The 17,090-nt window shown below is 39.2% G+C and overlaps 3 protein-coding genes across 6 annotated transcripts; all 3 read right to left on the bottom strand.

Annotated features, from left to right (window-relative positions):
* Window positions 1-941: 941 nt before the first annotated feature.
* Window positions 942-3,207, bottom strand: tmem18 (transmembrane protein 18). Its single transcript, XM_044049665.1, has 5 exons — window positions 2,940-3,207; window positions 2,665-2,782; window positions 1,787-1,841; window positions 1,584-1,677; window positions 942-1,473 (listed from the first exon to the last, which is right to left on the bottom strand). The coding sequence occupies exons 1-5, from the start codon at window positions 3,168-3,170 to the stop codon at window positions 1,375-1,377; spliced, it is 597 nt and encodes a 198-aa protein (XP_043905600.1). The 5' UTR covers window positions 3,171-3,207; the 3' UTR covers window positions 942-1,374.
* A 278-nt stretch (window positions 3,208-3,485) lies between these two features.
* Window positions 3,486-6,786, bottom strand: LOC122784407 (uncharacterized protein C1orf115-like). Of its 4 annotated transcripts, XM_044049666.1 has the most exons (4): window positions 6,399-6,786; window positions 6,266-6,276; window positions 5,342-5,363; window positions 3,486-4,342 (listed from the first exon to the last, which is right to left on the bottom strand). In XM_044049666.1, the coding sequence occupies exons 1-4, from the start codon at window positions 6,687-6,689 to the stop codon at window positions 4,205-4,207; spliced, it is 462 nt and encodes a 153-aa protein (XP_043905601.1). In that variant the 5' UTR covers window positions 6,690-6,786; the 3' UTR covers window positions 3,486-4,204. The 4 variants fall into 4 exon arrangements, 3 of the variants coding, with proteins under 3 accessions (XP_043905601.1, XP_043905603.1, XP_043905604.1); XM_044049669.1 differs by lacking the exon at window positions 5,342-5,363 and having other exon boundaries at window positions 4,279-4,342; XR_006362175.1 differs by lacking the exon at window positions 6,399-6,786 and having other exon boundaries at window positions 4,284-4,342; window positions 5,353-5,363; window positions 6,266-6,278.
* Window positions 6,787-7,181: 395 nt separating this feature from the next.
* si:dkey-119f1.1 (Structural maintenance of chromosomes protein 6-like) lies at window positions 7,182-16,978 on the bottom strand. Its single transcript, XM_044049552.1, has 26 exons — window positions 16,891-16,978; window positions 16,412-16,538; window positions 15,749-15,896; window positions 15,379-15,484; window positions 15,156-15,292; window positions 14,900-14,961; window positions 14,694-14,774; window positions 14,498-14,599; window positions 14,245-14,364; window positions 14,010-14,108; window positions 13,697-13,843; window positions 13,393-13,481; window positions 13,124-13,288; window positions 12,739-12,917; window positions 12,422-12,623; window positions 11,551-11,665; window positions 11,036-11,332; window positions 10,860-10,940; window positions 10,587-10,757; window positions 10,039-10,176; window positions 9,745-9,890; window positions 9,532-9,657; window positions 9,317-9,422; window positions 8,042-8,194; window positions 7,781-7,878; window positions 7,182-7,512 (listed from the first exon to the last, which is right to left on the bottom strand). Exons 2-26 carry the CDS (start codon window positions 16,535-16,537, stop codon window positions 7,416-7,418), a joined length of 3,291 nt encoding a protein of 1,096 aa, XP_043905487.1. The 5' UTR covers window position 16,538; window positions 16,891-16,978; the 3' UTR covers window positions 7,182-7,415.
* Window positions 16,979-17,090: the final 112 nt, after the last annotated feature.

The raw sequence follows: 17,090 nt of genomic DNA, 5'->3' as shown, positions 1-17,090 counted from the left end.
TCAGAGATGATGGGTTCTTCTGTCAAAGAGAGGCAGAGAACAAAAAGATGGAGCCTAATCCAATCATACGCCTCTCAACAACACACACATACACAAAATTTGCCACCAACCCCACCACCACCACCATAACACACCCACCAACCACCATTTCTCTTCCTCCCTGTCAAAACTGTAAAGCAATCACTCGTTCACACATAGTGTAACTATAGTATAGTATAATCATGGTGGCTCACGACAGATACATTCAGGCAAACAGGCATGAAATTCAAATAACTACACGGTTGCGGTAAAATTTCCTGTCAAGTTGAATAGTTTGAAATTAAGAAAAAGGTCTCCCATGACGCTCATCTATTGGCAAAGACAGCACCTGTCTCTTGTCATTTAGTCCGCACTGCCCTCTAGTGCCATACATGCAAAACAGTGTAAAACATTCATTCATTCAGTTATTGCATTTTTAGACGTTATATAGTAATTTTTTGTTTTTGCATCTTATAATGTCATGCTTTGATTCAATGTTTTTTCATTGAAAATGTCTAAAATGTTTAGTTTTCAGTCTGTAGTGAAGAACCCTGCTATAAGGAAGGATCAAACATGCCTTGCACAAAAATAGGTGAACCCAGTATCTGGAAAGCTTTGGAAAAACCACACCACCTCCCCGAGAGGCTGGTGGATAAGTTAATCCTGGCTCATTAAGTCAGTTTGGTTTGTTTTTCACAATTTTACTCTTGTGAGGGATCCAGCCCCCAATTACCTGTTTATGAGTTTGAATAGATTCAACAACTAATTTTAATTGCTGTAGCTGCTGCAAAATTTAAGAGTAACCCACATTATAATCAGCACTTTGTTTCAGCTGTTGTTTTTTTAAAGTGCTTTATAAATAAAGTTGGATTGGATAATCTATACATACACATTTCTGTCAATGAAATGATGAAAACAGATGATTATGGTTTACTGGTTCTAGAAAACACTACTTTATTTCTTCCCCTCTCCCTGTTTCATAAATAAATACCCATTTCCCTGGTGGATGCTTGAATTTCTGGTAAAGATATTCAACATTCCCCAGCCATGAATTTAATAAGTCAGAAAATGCTTCATGTCTTTTGTACATGTCAACACTGTGTAAACCTACATTAAATACAAAACAGTAACTGTCCATTGGTCCTTGCCAATCTCATAGTGTGCAAACATATTCAGCAGCCCCGTCAGTCCAACAGTCGTTAGCAGAAAGAACGGCATCCAGTCCAGACATCAGCGAACAATCCTTTTTATAGTCACGAGAAAGAATCTGCCCATCAGCTCCAAAGTTCAGGATTAGAAAAGGAGAGGTTGTCAGCTCCTCTCAGTGAAGCCCATTAACAGACATAAGGAAGGAGATCAGTCATTCTTTTCCCTTTTCTCTCTGCGGGCCTTTCGCTTCAGCTGGAGTGTCTTAAGTTCAGTCATGGTAGAAAAGGTCCTGTACACCCACACCATCTGCAAATATGTAACACAAACAGATGTTATCAGTGGAATAGCTTACACCAAATAGTGTTCTTGACATCTGATCTGATGTGACAAGTTGGACAAAAATCTGTAAAACATACCACAATGATGACTGTATTGAGCAGAAGTGGGATTGAGAACACCAAAGATATGAACATGCCCTTGGAATCAAAGTACTGGAAATTGGAAAAAGACCTGCAGACAGTAATAAAGCTTAATGAGCGTTTGTTGATTACACTTAATTTCCTGTTCCAGCAGAGCATCTACACACATTAACCCTTCTGCAAGTGTTCCTGCATCTTACCTCCAGTTCATGGCTGCCAGCTCATTCAGATGTTCAGCACCATACACTAAAGCAACTGTGGAGAGAAGGCATGTCAGACAAGTCAGATCACACACACACACACACCCACTCCAAAATTGGCACACAATATACACAATATACTACACACACACACACACACACACACACACACACACACACACACACATACACACACATCAGAGCAGGGAGCTAGAATACAATTATCAACAGTGAAATACATACATTTATAATCTTTATTCACATTCTCATCTTTCTAGTGTTGTGGACCCCCTTTTACCTTCAGCACTGCCTTCATTTTTCGTGACGAGGATTCAACAAGACAGGGTGGATACATGCATTCATGTTGTTGCAGCAGAATTAGAGAATCATCGTTGTTTTCCAAATCTTCTTTTGTAAAATTGTGTTGAGTTTCAACATGTTGTTTCTTCATAGATAGTCATAACATGAAAGCATTGATCCATTCTGCCTTGTACATGCTGGTGGTGTAGTAGTGTTTGGGATTGTTCCTTTGCACACTTTTAAGTCCATTAGTACCAATTCAGCATAGTTTAAATGCCACAGCATACCTGAGTATAGTTGCTGATCATGTCCATCCCTTTAAGACCATCATGTAATGGCTATTTCAAGTAGGATAATGTGCCATGTCACACAGCCACTAGATCTCAATCACCAAATAGCACAAAGAGCAACTTGTCATAAAGACTTAGCACTGTTTTGAAGGCAAAATGGGGTCCAACCTGGCTGCAGCGAAGTGAACCTATCGCAAGCGGTTTACTCGATAGACAAGATGTTCGCTATTAATATCTGCAACTTCATTCTTACTAAAAATAATATACAGTAACTTCTTGTTCACGTACCCATGAGCAGAAAGTGACAGATCTGAGCTCTGTAGTATCTGCAGGTCACCACCGTTACAAACAAACACACTACATGGGACACCATCAGTACGATGAGCCAAGGCTCCGACCACTGAACCTGGAGAAAAGACAAATAAATAAGACATAAATAAGAACACGCAATCTTGAAGCTGTTCACAGAAGTGAGTTTCAATTAAAAGGCCGAGTGCGTTGAGGTTCGTTCAGCTAGCTGTGAGAGCTAGCATCTCGAATCAAGGCTTAAACGTGGGACTTACAGACATGAGAAACGACCATATTGACGTGATTCTTAAATTACTGAATCCATCAATCGGGATAGCGCTGATGTTCTCTGGTTTAACGTCCGCCATTTTCACAAAAAAGCTCGGTTGTTGACGGACTGTGCCAACGCGTACGTAAACGCGACAAGAACGCGGAAGTAGCTTTACTGCATTTGAGGTGAAGTGAGTTCTAGGTTGGAACACAATCAGACTTCGACTTATGTTCATCCTGAAACTAACTTCGCCGCTTTCTGTCGTAGTTTTAAATACGTCATGTTTTCAGTTTCATGGTTTAAAGCAGTTTTTCACTTGAGTTTAATAACATTCAAGTATAATATTATCGACGTTTTTTAATATACAGATATATTTTTAATGAAATAACATTTGACATTGTTATCATACATGGAATACAAAATATTTGCTTCAGGGGCGCTTCTGTGAATGGAAGTGGCAGATATTGCATTAGTTATTTAATTTTTACTTCATTATTATACATAGTCAGAAACGAATTAATAATTATGGATTGACCCTTTTCTGTCTGTATTTGTTGTATAACTTTGACAAATTTAATGTTTTTTTATTTACTATTCCTCACATTCAGATACATGAACACAAATGTAATATATACATACAAAAACACTGATATACAGTACAATTAGAATTAAATTCACAGCTCAGTGACAGCCTTCATTGAACATGACACACATTTCTAATTTTTCATACTGCTCCAGCTGCTCCACACCAACTCTATTCACATCCTTTCAGCCTTCTTTACCAGGGCTTTGCTCATTATCGCTTCCCTGTCAATGCTTTGCCTGTAAATATTTTAAATAAATACCATCCTGATTAACTTCATCTGCGAGTACAGTAAAGTGCTTTTTTATTATCTATCTGCAGACATGCAAAAACCAGCTGCATGCCTGAAAAGAAACATTTTCCAAATGTAAAAAGGCACTCAAGTCTTTTAGTATCTTATTAATCATTATATAAAAACAAATCAAGGAGTTTGTCTACTGTTTAAAATGTCTATTTTACTGAGAAATAACTTGATATCAAAATTAATTCACTAATTAATTCTTGATTATTACTTATGAAATATATATATAAAAAAAGATGTAATTTCAAATGTATAATCATGATCAAAATTCTTTGGTCAGTGCCCATGTGATGCTGGTACATGCAACACAGTTTAGTCAGAAACCGGAGGAGATTGAGTGATTGATTGATCGAGATCGATCGATCGATTGATCGATCGCTTCAGCTCAGGTCCCGTTTCTTCCTCGGTGAAAATCAGGGACAAAAGTCGCAGCCATGGCCATTGGAGTGGAATATCCAAGAGCAAAATTGTAGAGACCAAGCATCAGACACTTCCAACTGGAGCGCAGTGCTTTGCCAACATTCTGGAAAACAAAGAAATTGATTGTTGATTGATTAGAAAATCTGAATTCATGTCAATCCATGATACATTTAACATGAATGATGGCTTAGTCACAAACATGATTGATTAGGTTTTCCCTGGAAATCATGTCATCACTACTTGTATCCTCTAATCATAAGGAGTGTTCCAAAGATTGAATTGATTATTTTAAGTGAACTATGGAAATGTTTTTTTTATTATTTGTCAGCACACAATCCTATTCAGAATCAGCATGAACGTATCCCGCTGTGTGTGTGTGTGTGTGTGTGTGTGTGATAAAATAAGAACAATGGCTCAGCAGGGAGAGTGTTTTTAACCCTGAAACATAAATAGCAAATCTTGTGAACCCTATTGTATCCTGTCCTCTTTGAGCAGGAAAGGGCTGACCGGCTGAAGCAGACAAAGGAAGACAGTTTGTGTAGGAAAATAAAGCTGCTTCCTCAATGTGGCACTACTTGAACTGGTATGAAATTGAATAACTGTTTCATAATAAGCTGATAGCAGGACCATGGGTTAATATTTCTTTTTAAAATCTTTTTAAAACCTGAACTTACAGACTCAAGTACCCATCTCAGACTGTCGCTCATTTACAATTTGTTTACCAGCATGTTTTTACAGATGCACTATGTAGGCCACAATGGACTGATAAGAGACAGATAATGTGTAGTATAAAAACAAGTGCCTAGTCACTTATTAAACCTATTGAAGTAATTTTGGTCACATTTTATTTCCTTATAAATCTTACATGATATAAAGGGTTATAAATCAACATGTGAGCTGAATATGTTGTCACGTTGACCCACTCCATCATAAAAATAATTGATATTTATTATTAAATTGATCATATTGGATCAATAATTGCATCTGAAATTATTTCATGATTGTGAATCTAATGTTTTGATTAGTCATTCCCACACCACCTTTGCAGTTTCTCTATGATTATGATATGAATTATTTCAATAAGGGCAATTGATTCCATTACTTTTAACCTACCAGCACTGCACCTGCAAGAAAAGACATAGCATGTTCTTCATTACAGTAGCATACTTTGCCATTTCTATTCATTAAATATTAAATTAAATATCAATTCCAGAGGAAATCACTTAGAGGTTAAATTTCAAATACAATGGTTTCCTTATTATACTCTGTAATTGTGCACCATTGTGGAAATGTAACCCAATAAACTTCCATGATATGAAATATAATAAATGTAGTCAATAGTTAACAGTAGTCAAAGAGTCGTTTATGATTTGTTTACCCAACATTTTACAGCATGCATTCTTATGTGAAGCCATTAGATAAAGCTTGTTATTGTCCAACACAAGGACGTAGTGTAGAAATAAATCACTTGTGTGGGTTATACAGCACTCTGTGCAGTAAACGGAACAATGGTGATCCTTCCTTGAACTCTGTTTCTCTTCATCCAAAAGACCTCATTAGTTAGTGCTGAATCACAAACACACACCCGGTCCCTGTATGTGTGAAACGTGCAAGTGATTGGTGACTGATAAAGGACAGAGCAAGAAAGTGGAGCAGCACATTTGTCTCCTGCAGCAGCAGCAGCAGCAGCAGCAAGCAAAGGCCAAAGATGTGACACATATGAATCTGTAAAGCTCTTTTAAGAACATAATCTCAGTTTTCATCTGACTGGGTCAGACCCACAAGTCTAACATGATCTGGAACTGATGGCCAGTAAAAACAAAGCTACAAAGTGGGAGCAAAACACAGGTTGACCAGCAACTCAGAGACCCAGGCCTGATTATTATGGAGGATGCAGTTGCAGAAAAATACACACAATTACAAAACAGTTCATTAGATGAAAATAATATAATTAAGATTCCACCAGAAGAAATTGAGGCTGATTAATGCCATATTAATGTGACGTGTGATTCATATTTTAACTTACCCACATTGATCCTACGAGGAAAGGACAAAAGGGAAGGAGATCAAGTATCTATTTAAGGCTACCACCTAACTATCCAAGTTCATCATTTTTGTTTCTGAACATTTTAAGCAAACTGTGAAAAAGGAATACCAACCTTCTTTACTTTTTTGTACTTTTCTTTCTTTCTCTTCTTCCTCTCTTGTTTTGCCTCATCATCCACCAGAGGCTCATATCTCTCTGGCAGAAAGGCAAAGTGTATTTCTCTGTGGCACTTCTCATTCTGCCAGCTGTTGCCTGCCTCTGGGCAGCTGTCACCGTCGGCACAGCTCTCCTCACAGTCCACATGTCGCTGATACTTGCATGCTGCTGCAGGACTCGGAGTCTCACCTGTTGCTTCTCCTGAGTTTCTGTTAAACAGCCTTGACGGAAGAGATTTGGTCTTCATGTCGTCTCCTCATAGCACTTCACAGGGAGAGAATGAAAAAGGCACTCGTTTCCACAGGAGGTCAGGGATGTTGTCAACAAACTTTACATCCATGAGTGGAAGTGCATTCCAGAGGACCGCCTCGTGTGGGAGATTTGGCTCAGAGCCCTTAAAGGTGCAAATATCGCCCCACATGACTGACCTTAATAGTTCTGAGGGTTTCAGGTTAAAGGTTTAAAACATGGATCTAAATCAAAATGACTTTTATCCAGTGAATCAGTAGAGATCATGGACATTCATCAAAGATTATGTGTGTCATACTGTGTTCCAACACATAATTAAAAAAAGTATACCTCTCTTAGTGTAATCTTTTTTAAATTATCCATCCAACCTTTTAAGTTGACTTAAGTTGGAACTCAAGTGAAAAACACTTATGTTATTTTCTTATATCCATTAAAAAAACACAACACTGAATCTTTTAACTAATTTATTCATTTATAATGAAAAACAACAAAAGAAAAAAAAAAAGATACAAAATACTTGCGCTCTGTACAAAACCCTGAATGTAATCCAATCTTATAGGAAACATTTAATATGCTATCTCTGAACAGTAAACTTATTTACTAACAAAACCCACAAAGCCCACTTTATGAATAAAATAGATGTGGCTGCATTTCTTTTTTTTTTTTTACAATGATAGGCTTTAAGTATTAAGCAACTCTCTGATGGTGAAATAAACTAGCAACGCTACTGGTGGTTGTCATGATTTGTTGGCGAGTCATTGTGGCTCCGGTCTGGATCTTTCATTCGTAAGATGTGGGTGTTTTCGCTTACAGGAAGAGTGCTGCAGAAAACAAACAAACAAACATGTCAACAGAGTCTTACCTTTGAGGGTTCAGGTGAAGAGAATTAAGCTTTTCCTGGGGCAAACAATTCAAGGATGGCACTAAAACTCACACGGCATTTGTTATTCCTGAAAGGATTATTCCAGGGGCATTAAATTCAAAAGTGAGCTTGAGACCCCTGGATTAGTCCATAGTTAATTTACAGAGTTAGTTAACAAAGAAATTTGATATACACTACAAACAGAAGGAGGTTGTATAAATGATTACCTCATGCTTTGTGGAGTGAGGAATATAAACTGCCTTTTGCGTTGACCAGCAGCCACTTTCAGCATCATGTCCATTGATATCCTCCTGTTCACCATGTCCTAATTAAACAAAACAAAACAAAACCCAGGATAACATTTGGTTGTTTGATAAATCAAGCTAGACAAAGAGAGACCGTTCCTCAGTATTTACTTCATAGTTCAGGAAGTTTTATTGTCCAGACAGACTCAACACAACTGATTAAAAAAAACATTATCTTATTACCATGTAAACGTCAAACTCATCGAGGCAGCGGAAAGGCGCCTCTGTGATGGCCCAAAGAGAGAGCACGAAGCAAACAGTGGAGAAGGAGCGCTCGCCTCCAGACAGAGAACGCATGTCTCTCAGGTCAGTCCCGCTTCCCTGGCCTGGCTGAACCTACACAGCAGTGGATAAGAAATTCATTTTGTACAAAAAAAAAAACCCCATTTGATGCCATGATTCCATGATCTCAGATGACATTGCATTGACTTCCTGGAGACTTGTTCTAACCTTAACCATAACTACTACTGGCCAGATTCCTAACCTCAACCTAACCCTGACCTCAGTTTAACTTTAAAACATGTCTCCACCTTAAAATGTAGTCATTTACGCCATGGGGACTTAGGTTTTTGTTCCTATAAAAGGAAGACAAGTGCCCATAATGCGAGTGTGTAGACAGATTTAGGTCCCCACAGCATAAGGAATACCAGGTACACACAAACAGGATAACGACTCCATCCCCGAGTGTCCCTGTCAGTTTGCTAACATTACTCCTTACCACCATGTCTTCAACTCCACTTTCCATCTTAACCTCAATCTGTCCCCACTTGGCCCTGTCATGGTCTCCCTGTCCCTCTTCTTCAGTTTCCTTCCTGTTATGTTCCTTCTCCTTTCTATGGCCAGCCATCTCTCCTTCTTCCTCCTGATGTTTCTGCTGCTGGTTTTCTGGTGCTGGTGGCACCTGCAGTAAACATGTCCGTTATTTTGGAGCACTTCTGGGCAAATTGCTTCCGTGTTTTTTTGCCTGCCCTGGCCGACGGTTGCCTGCCCGGCCTCAAGGGGGAGAAAAAAGTCAGTGTTGTCTAGTGGAAGGTGCGTCGTCCCACTGGGAAGAATACCATTCCAGCCCTGTGACAGAACAAACTAGTAGCCTAAAATACAGATAGAATTCTATTTTGTCTCCTGTTTAAAGCCAGAAATAAACTATTACCAGAAAGTCAGCAGGCAATATTTATGTTGAGGTCAAATGAGGAAGGAAAAATGTCACTGGTCCACTTGCACGTACCACTCTAAGACAAATAACTGGAATTTCGTATTTCGACAATAATTTCAAGTTTGGTTGACTTTCATCTGAATGATAAATGTTTTCCGTATGATTTTCCATGCATTGATGGTGTGTTTAGTTTTTAAAACCTGTTAGTGGACAATGAGCAAAATATAAATGAATAAATGAACTGGAATATGCATTATTAAAATGATTATGTGTTGTCCCACTAATTGATCAAATTACGTTCTTACTGAAATGGAGAGCGTTTCGTTCTTGTGATCAAAGGTCATACTTCCAGTGTAGCCCCTCTGTTTCAACATGCTGTCAAAGTAGTATTTACAGCGGGCAGAGAGGAATCTAAAACAATAAAGAGATGGATCAGATGGACAATGAGGGAAGGATCAAAGCATGAGAATAAACCAGTCTGACCATGGTCACATTATCAATTTCAGTTTTGACAACTTGCCTCCTGAGCTCGGCGTAAACATACAGTCTGCGGTTCATCACATTGTCCAGGCATTTGATGAAGCTGTTGAGGTTCTTCACTTGATGTGTGAGGTTCTTGTAGCTCTCCAGAGCCTCGTGGTACTGTCTACATGTGAGAAATGTGAAGGGAGAAGAAGCTTTATGGGTTTACATGCATCAGCCGTTGCTTGGAACAGGAGTCAAGACAACCTACCTTACAATCTCCTCACGGTCACCTTGTTGTTCCTGCTGGGACGAGATCTTAGCTTTCAGACGAGTGATCTCACTGTCCAGACTTTTGGCCGTGCGACGCACTTCCACGCGCTCTGGGGAGATTTCTGTAGCCTTGGCTACAGATGCCTGACCCACAGAGTAAAGCGAATCGTCAGACTCTGAGTTTTATAAAAAAAACTCCCACAAGCCACAGCTTAGAACAGATTAACAATCTTACAACATAATCAGATGTCTTTAAGCCATTTTGAATACTAGAACTCACACCCTTACATACCTGATGTTCCTGCTCCTTGCTTTTCACGTTGGCTTCGAGGGTCTGGATGTTGTGGAGATGGGTGCTGCGCTTCTCTTCGTAGTGTTTTTTGTGATGCTTGCACTTCATCACATCCTGGTCAGTTTTACTCAGCTCATCCTGTGGCAGAACAAACGTTTAATGTTGATTTGATTAGAACTAACGATTATTATTATCTGTCGATTATTTTCTCGATTAATCCATAAAATATCAGAAAACCTTAAATGTTGATCACCAAACCTGGAAATGATGATGTTCTCAAATGATTAACTTTTAATGATTTCTTCGTTATCCAGAGCAAAGAAATTACGAAAATATTCACATTTAAGAAGCTTAAACAATCGGAAATCTTGTTTTAATCATGAAAAAAGCTTCAAACCGATTAATCGATTATCGTAATAGTTGTCAATTAATTTAGTAATCGATTAATAATCGATTCATCGATTAATCGTTTCAGCTCTACATTTGATCTTGTGCTTGTGGAAAAATAATGCAATAATAAGTAGACATCTTAAACCTTGCACTTGTACCTTGATTGGATCAGCTTCCTCTCGGATGGTGTTGATCTGCTCTTTGTGTCGCTTGTACTCCTGCTCTGCCTCCTCGTAGGAAGTCCTGAGGTTGGCCATCTGATTTCTCGTCTCCTCGTACTCGGCACGCTTGGATGCAATCTTTGTAATTATCTCCTGAAGTTCCTCCTCCTGTGGTGAAATTGTGTCACCAATAGTTCATCATTTAAAAGTATTGCATGTTGTGAATGACATTTGTGTATACAGATACATCTTTGTCTGTTTTGTACAAACCAGAGGGTTTAAGTCCTCCGACTGAGGCTCTTCCACATTCTGCAGGTCACTTAGCTCCAGCTGTAGTTTTGTGGCTTTATCCTAAATATTTAAACATGTGTCATTATCAAACTCGTAGTCTGAATATTGTGTCAAAATAAGATTAATACCGATTTGTAGGAGGTAAAAATATTTACTTTAGTCGTCTTCTGCTCCATGTAAGTTCTCCTCAGCAGCCCTTCATTCTGTTTGATGTCTTCATTTATCTTTTTTATCTGTTGCTGGATACGAGTTGCCTGAGCTTTCTGGTTCTCTATCTCCTTCTGCAAATGTCTGATTTCCTCTTCAACATCTCCAGAGAGGTAGTTGGCTCTGGTCTGATCAGCGGTATAACTGCGGCTGTTGTCGATCTGATCTCCGTCTTTAGAGAAGGCCAGGTAACAGTTCTGGGGAGGGTTTCTGCTCTGCATCACTCGCCGAGCCTCTGTTCGATTCTACAAACCCCAAAAAAACTAAAGAAATCAGTGTACCATACCTTCACAATACTAAAACACGTCATCATAAGAGTATGAGTGTGTGTCTTAATATATGACAAAATGGATAAAATCACATCATCACAGACTTTGTAGATAGTTTGACTTCATATAATATGGCTGCGTAGCATATTTAATTTTTATTGTACTTTTATTTTGAAAAAGAAAAAGGCTTTTACCTTAATGAGTAGAATACTTTCTATGCCCCGCTGATCTATCAGGCAGTTTGCGACAATGTGGTCCTCAATCTCCAGAGCTTGAAGCACTGAGGGATATTGAGGGTGATTCACAGCCCTGTCACATGAGACACAACAAACCAATATCACTTAAACATTATAGGGATATTTCAGGCTTTAAGAACTGTGGTCCTGTGAGGAACATAGAGGACACAGAGTCAGAACCTTACATACAGCTGTCTGCCCTGTGTGTGCCTAGATTATGTATCAGAACCGGCAGACACTCAGTAAAAAACACATGGAAAAAAATAAATGTTAAGCCACTTAACAAAAGGCTCACAAAATAAAGTTCACAATATCTTAAAAAATATGTTTACCTCTTTATCTTGGCATGACGGCCAGAAACTGAAATGTATAAATCACTCACTCTTTCGAACCAAAGTCCACAAAGAAAAACATCACCATGGTCAAATGAATAAATTTAAGTGACTGATTCTCGTCATCTACTTTGGTGTGGGGGAGTGGCTGTCGAACGGTGGGAAAAGTAACAAACATATTGCAGACTTATGCAGGATTTTATTTGGCAAGTCCCTTAGTGATTGGTTAAACCTCCTATCTTTTAGCATCCATGATATCAGTGACAGCGAGTGTCCACAGAAAGCGCACTGCAGCAAAATCAGTGTTGTCAATACCTCATATGGGTGTGTTAAACAAATTAAAATGAGCTTATTCCTGCAGTTACTAATATACCAATGTTATTGTTGTTTGTAACAACAAAACCTTCAAGCCCAATGCTTTGTTTTGGGGCAATGTTCTACCATATAGTTAACAAGCTCTTAATGTATGTTTTCGTGAACAATGTTCATGTCCTCACCTCCTCGTCGTATCATGGAGTCGAGGGATGAATTGGCTGGTAATGATGGTTGGTCTGCGACCACCTTGGTACGCTCTAGCCATGAGTCCCTGTAGTACCTTCTCATCTTCATAATTGTCACAGGTGAAGGCCTGCAGCTGCCCTTTAAGACAAACTTCTACAGCCAAGGCCAGCTCAGGATCCTTTAGGCTAATTAGGTAACCTGTAGGAGACAAAAGTGATCTTAAATCATAGTACAGTACATCATAAATAAAGTACTTATTTTACAATAAAAATTCACTACACTACTATTTGTAATACTAGACACCAAGTCTTACCCAGAGGTCCTCTGGGTTTTTGCTTGAACTGGCCCCTTTTGTGAGCCTCCTCAATGGCAGTGAGCAGTGCAGGCATGTGCTCTCCGAAACGCCGCAGCCGATTGGAGCGACTGCTTTCCAGAGTCCGCACGTTTCTTTCGTTGGCATCGATAGACTTTTGCAGTACTGCCAGTTCTCTCCTGAGGAGAGATGGAGGTGGACAATTTGTTGTGTCAGAGGCTAATGCAGCGGTAATGATTGTTCTGCCGAGTTTAATCTGCACACCAGCAGGACTTAATTATAAGAATTACTGAGGGAGGGATTCACATAAAACGTATCTGTGAATAATTTTCTCTTTTGTCCCGAGATCATGATTCACACGTGATCTTGTTTTTGGCATCCCTACCCAATCTTTCCATGTTCTTCCTTTAATCGGGTGCAGGCATGTTGATACTGGTCAGTCTGCTGGCTCAGAGTGGAGATGTGGTGTGTTATGTTCTCCAGCTCAGCCTTTATCTGCTCCATATGCTCTGTCCTGGCTTGACTCTCTGCTCCTGTGGTCTGACTGATGCTAGAGAGACAAAAAAAAGAAAAAGGTGATAACATAAACTAGACAAAAGATGTGAAAGACATGGGAATGGTCACACAAGAAGAGCAAACAAGATGAAGTCAAACCTTAGCTTGAGATCATTGATCCTTGTGGACAACTGAGCCTTGTCCTTTTCCAGGTCCCTCAGGTTAGCTTTGCATCGGTGGACAGTTACCTAAAGTGCACACATAGATAAGGAGCAGAAAAATGAAGCCATTTACAGAGTTTCACACAATTATAACAGTGACTTCAAAGAGCTGGAACAAACAACAAACACACTACAGTATTTAATGTAAAAAACATGCAAGTGACTGAAATTGCAATGTTATGAAGTTGATTAAAAGGAAATGTGAAATAATACCAGAGGTATAAAACAATATGGACCCTGACCTCACAGGACTTGAGAAGAGTATTACGTCTTTGCGCCTCAGCCTTAAGCTCGGTGCATCTGGGCTGGAGGTCCTGGACCTGTTGGGTGATCCCCTCCAACTGTTCCTGAATCTGTTTGTACTTCTTCTCAGACTCCTCAACCTTATGCTGCACAATCACAGTCAGAGATGTAGTCAGTTTAACGTTACGCATGGTGTGAGCAAAGTACTTACTTAACAACTACTAATAGTAGGTAGAGCCAAGAATACACACTTTTGATAACTCTGGTTTTATACTAACAAATAACAATGTTTTCACTAATTTACTCTCATACCTTCCACTCATCAACTTTCTCATCATATTTCTCTGTGGACTTTCTGTCCAACTGCAGCTTTTCCTTCATCGGCTCCAACTCCTTCTCCATTTCGGTCACCTGCAAATTTTACCACATGCACCAACAGCCATAAATATTTAGATGGACGGTCTTTTAAGTAATGAATGCACAAACCCAATATCATTAGCACACAGGCAGAAAATTGGTTCAAGAAAACCGTTAGAAATGATCTTACCAAAGCCCAAGCCATCTGCTTCCGTAACTCCTCCAGTTTGGTGGACATTTCGTCAAGAGATGTCAGGCTCTTGTAACATTCCTCTTTTTCACGATAATTCTGCTTTATATCTTTCAAGTGCTGCAACAGTCATAATCAGACATGGCCACACAAAATTAGCTAGTCGTAAACTGAGGTATTTCAAAGTATATCCAAAATAGGAGTCTAAAATATAATTACGTAAGATAATGTATTAAGCGAAAAACACAATTACTTCACTGTGTTGCTCCACTTTATCAGCAGTGACATGCTTGGTGCTTTTGATGTAAACAAAGTCCTCTCTCATCTGGTCCAGTTGTGTGGCTTTCATAAAAAACTGAGCAACAGAAAAGAAAGTTAAAAGAATCTTACCAGACCAATAGGAATAGGCACATTTATTATTATTTTTACATTTATTATTTTAGACAAACCTTGTACTTGTCCCCTTCTCCTTTTGAATGTAAGAAGTATTTGCTCATCTCTTGAGTCAGAACTGAAATAGGATTGTTGACCTTTGGAGAAAATTTAAATAAATAACAGGTTAAAAATGACTCCTGCTCATCAAGACCCATTAGATTACACACCGTTATAATTATGTTAACACCTATGTACTGAATAAGACTTGTTTTGCTCATACCTGAATATTAAAATTGTCCAGCATGGACATAAGCTCTTCCTTCTTTGTTGAGACAACTTGACCTGAGAGAGCAAAGAAGATTTTATAAAAACATTCTTAATGTGTAATGAGAGGAAGCAGCTACTGGAGCTCCAGACTAATATGACAAGATATTGCCTATTGTCATCTTCAACAGTGTTTTGTAATTGTTATTTTGACGTGATATTGCGATCGCAAATTGTAGCAGTGGTTCCACATAGCGTTTCATGGCTTTTACCTGACTTGCTCTTCAGTTTATAGGTTCTCAACCCCTCTCGTGTTATTCTGAGGTCTACAGTGATGGCTGGACCAAACACTTCAGGTTTGTAAGCATCCTTTCCTCTGTTACGCAGGGTAACCGACACATCAGCTGAGCTGAGGAAACAGGGATGACATGTGTGGTGCAACAAATTAAAGTGCCAAAAAACAATGTCTATTACATAGTGTTGATAATAATTTACCTTTCTCCTTCTTTGACAAAACCTTTGAGGGATGATCCTCTGTTTGTAGCCTGTGCATTGCCACCTAGAGCAACTATGAGAGCAGTCAAGACGGCACTCTTCCCACCTTAAAATAATACAAAAGTGAGTTCAAATGGAGCTTGTGTACAATGACTGTTGTCAGCTCCTTTAAAATACGTGACGTTAATGTGACAAAAGGCTATAGTATGTGACATTAAATTTCTAATCTGACAAATTAAGTTAATGCACCAGTTGCCATGGTAACTGAAAGATTTTCAATAAACCTAGTTGCTGGGGAAGGAGACAGTATCATTTCTGTTATTTTCACTTAATTTCTGGAACACCGTACTTGTTTAATGTTTTCACTTACTTCCATTGTTGCCGACAACAAAGTTGACATTGGAACCAAAGGCGAATGGGCCGAGGAGTGTGTGGCACATGAAGTTCTTTAAGGTGATGCTCTCCACAATCCCTGCATCTCTCACTACATCATCACCACCACTACCACCATCTTGGACCTTAACACAAGTTTTATTTCTGTCAAACCACTCATCAATTTCCTGCCACATATCCAAATACGTGTATGTTTTCGGAACACATTTCAAAAGGAAACAAATATTAAATACTACAGATAAATTTTTCTCATCAAGTTTCATGCACAAATGTGCATGAATGTGCATGGTCTTTTGCTGCTGTAGCCCATCCACCACAAACTTTGACATGTTGTGTGTTCAGTGATGGTGTTTTACATAACACGGTTGTAAGTGACTGGTGTCTTTCTACATGTTTGAACCAGTATGCCCACTCTCATATGACCTCTGGCATCTGCAAGGCTTTTAGGTCCAGAGAATGGCACTCATTTTACCATAATCTTTACCATTCTCATGCAAAAAATTCCCTGTAGATCAGCAGTTTGTGAAATACTCCAAAACAGTTAATAGTGTAAATCCCGCCATTGTCAAGTTATCGTGAGGGGTATTATCGCGATACAAATCGTATTAATATGTTGTAACATGTTGGTGAACGTACATACCTGGCTCAAAACAGGGTCGTCCTGGTCGTTATCATCAACATTGTCATTATCGTCATCTTCTTCCTCCACAGCTCTGACCCGTTTGTTGAGGCTTTCACTGACAGAGCTGTTTTTTCTTTTAGACATTCTGATCACACGCACACCACATCGTAGGGGAAATGAAAATGAAACTTAATACATGTTACAATCGCATCATCGAGTCATGCAATGATGTTTTAGTGATGTTAGTTGAACATTCATTGCTCACATTTACTGGACTTTGAGATGCTCAGAACACTGACCGCACATGAACGTATAGGCAACAACAACGGTGTTCTATCGCTAGTAGACATAAGTGTACATAAGTCGCACGGCTAGCTCCCACTACATGCTAAACGTTAAAAAAAGTTACTATGTCGTTGCGTATTTCCGTGTGTTTCTGTAGTATTATAGAAGCAGAAAAGGGGTTACCGTATCCATCATAGTTAGCGATTGCTTACCTAGACTAAAGCGGTCTCACACAGCCACACAACTCTCTTCACAACACAGCCGTTGAGTGTTGAGGACCCCTCTCTGGAATATTTATCGAATTCGCGCTCACCGCTCCCGCACAAGACCTCGCGAGAGTCAACGAGTTTATTTCCGGGTTGAGCGGCTCATAGAGCATGCGCATGCGTGATGATGTTTACCGTGACATAAG

The sequence above is a fragment of the Solea senegalensis genome, linkage group LG17, assembly GCF_019176455.1.
Source record: "Solea senegalensis isolate Sse05_10M linkage group LG17, IFAPA_SoseM_1, whole genome shotgun sequence".
NCBI lineage: Eukaryota > Metazoa > Chordata > Actinopteri > Pleuronectiformes > Soleidae > Solea > Solea senegalensis.
Note: the sequence above shows the minus strand (reverse complement) of the source record. Positions and strands in the feature narration are given on the sequence as shown.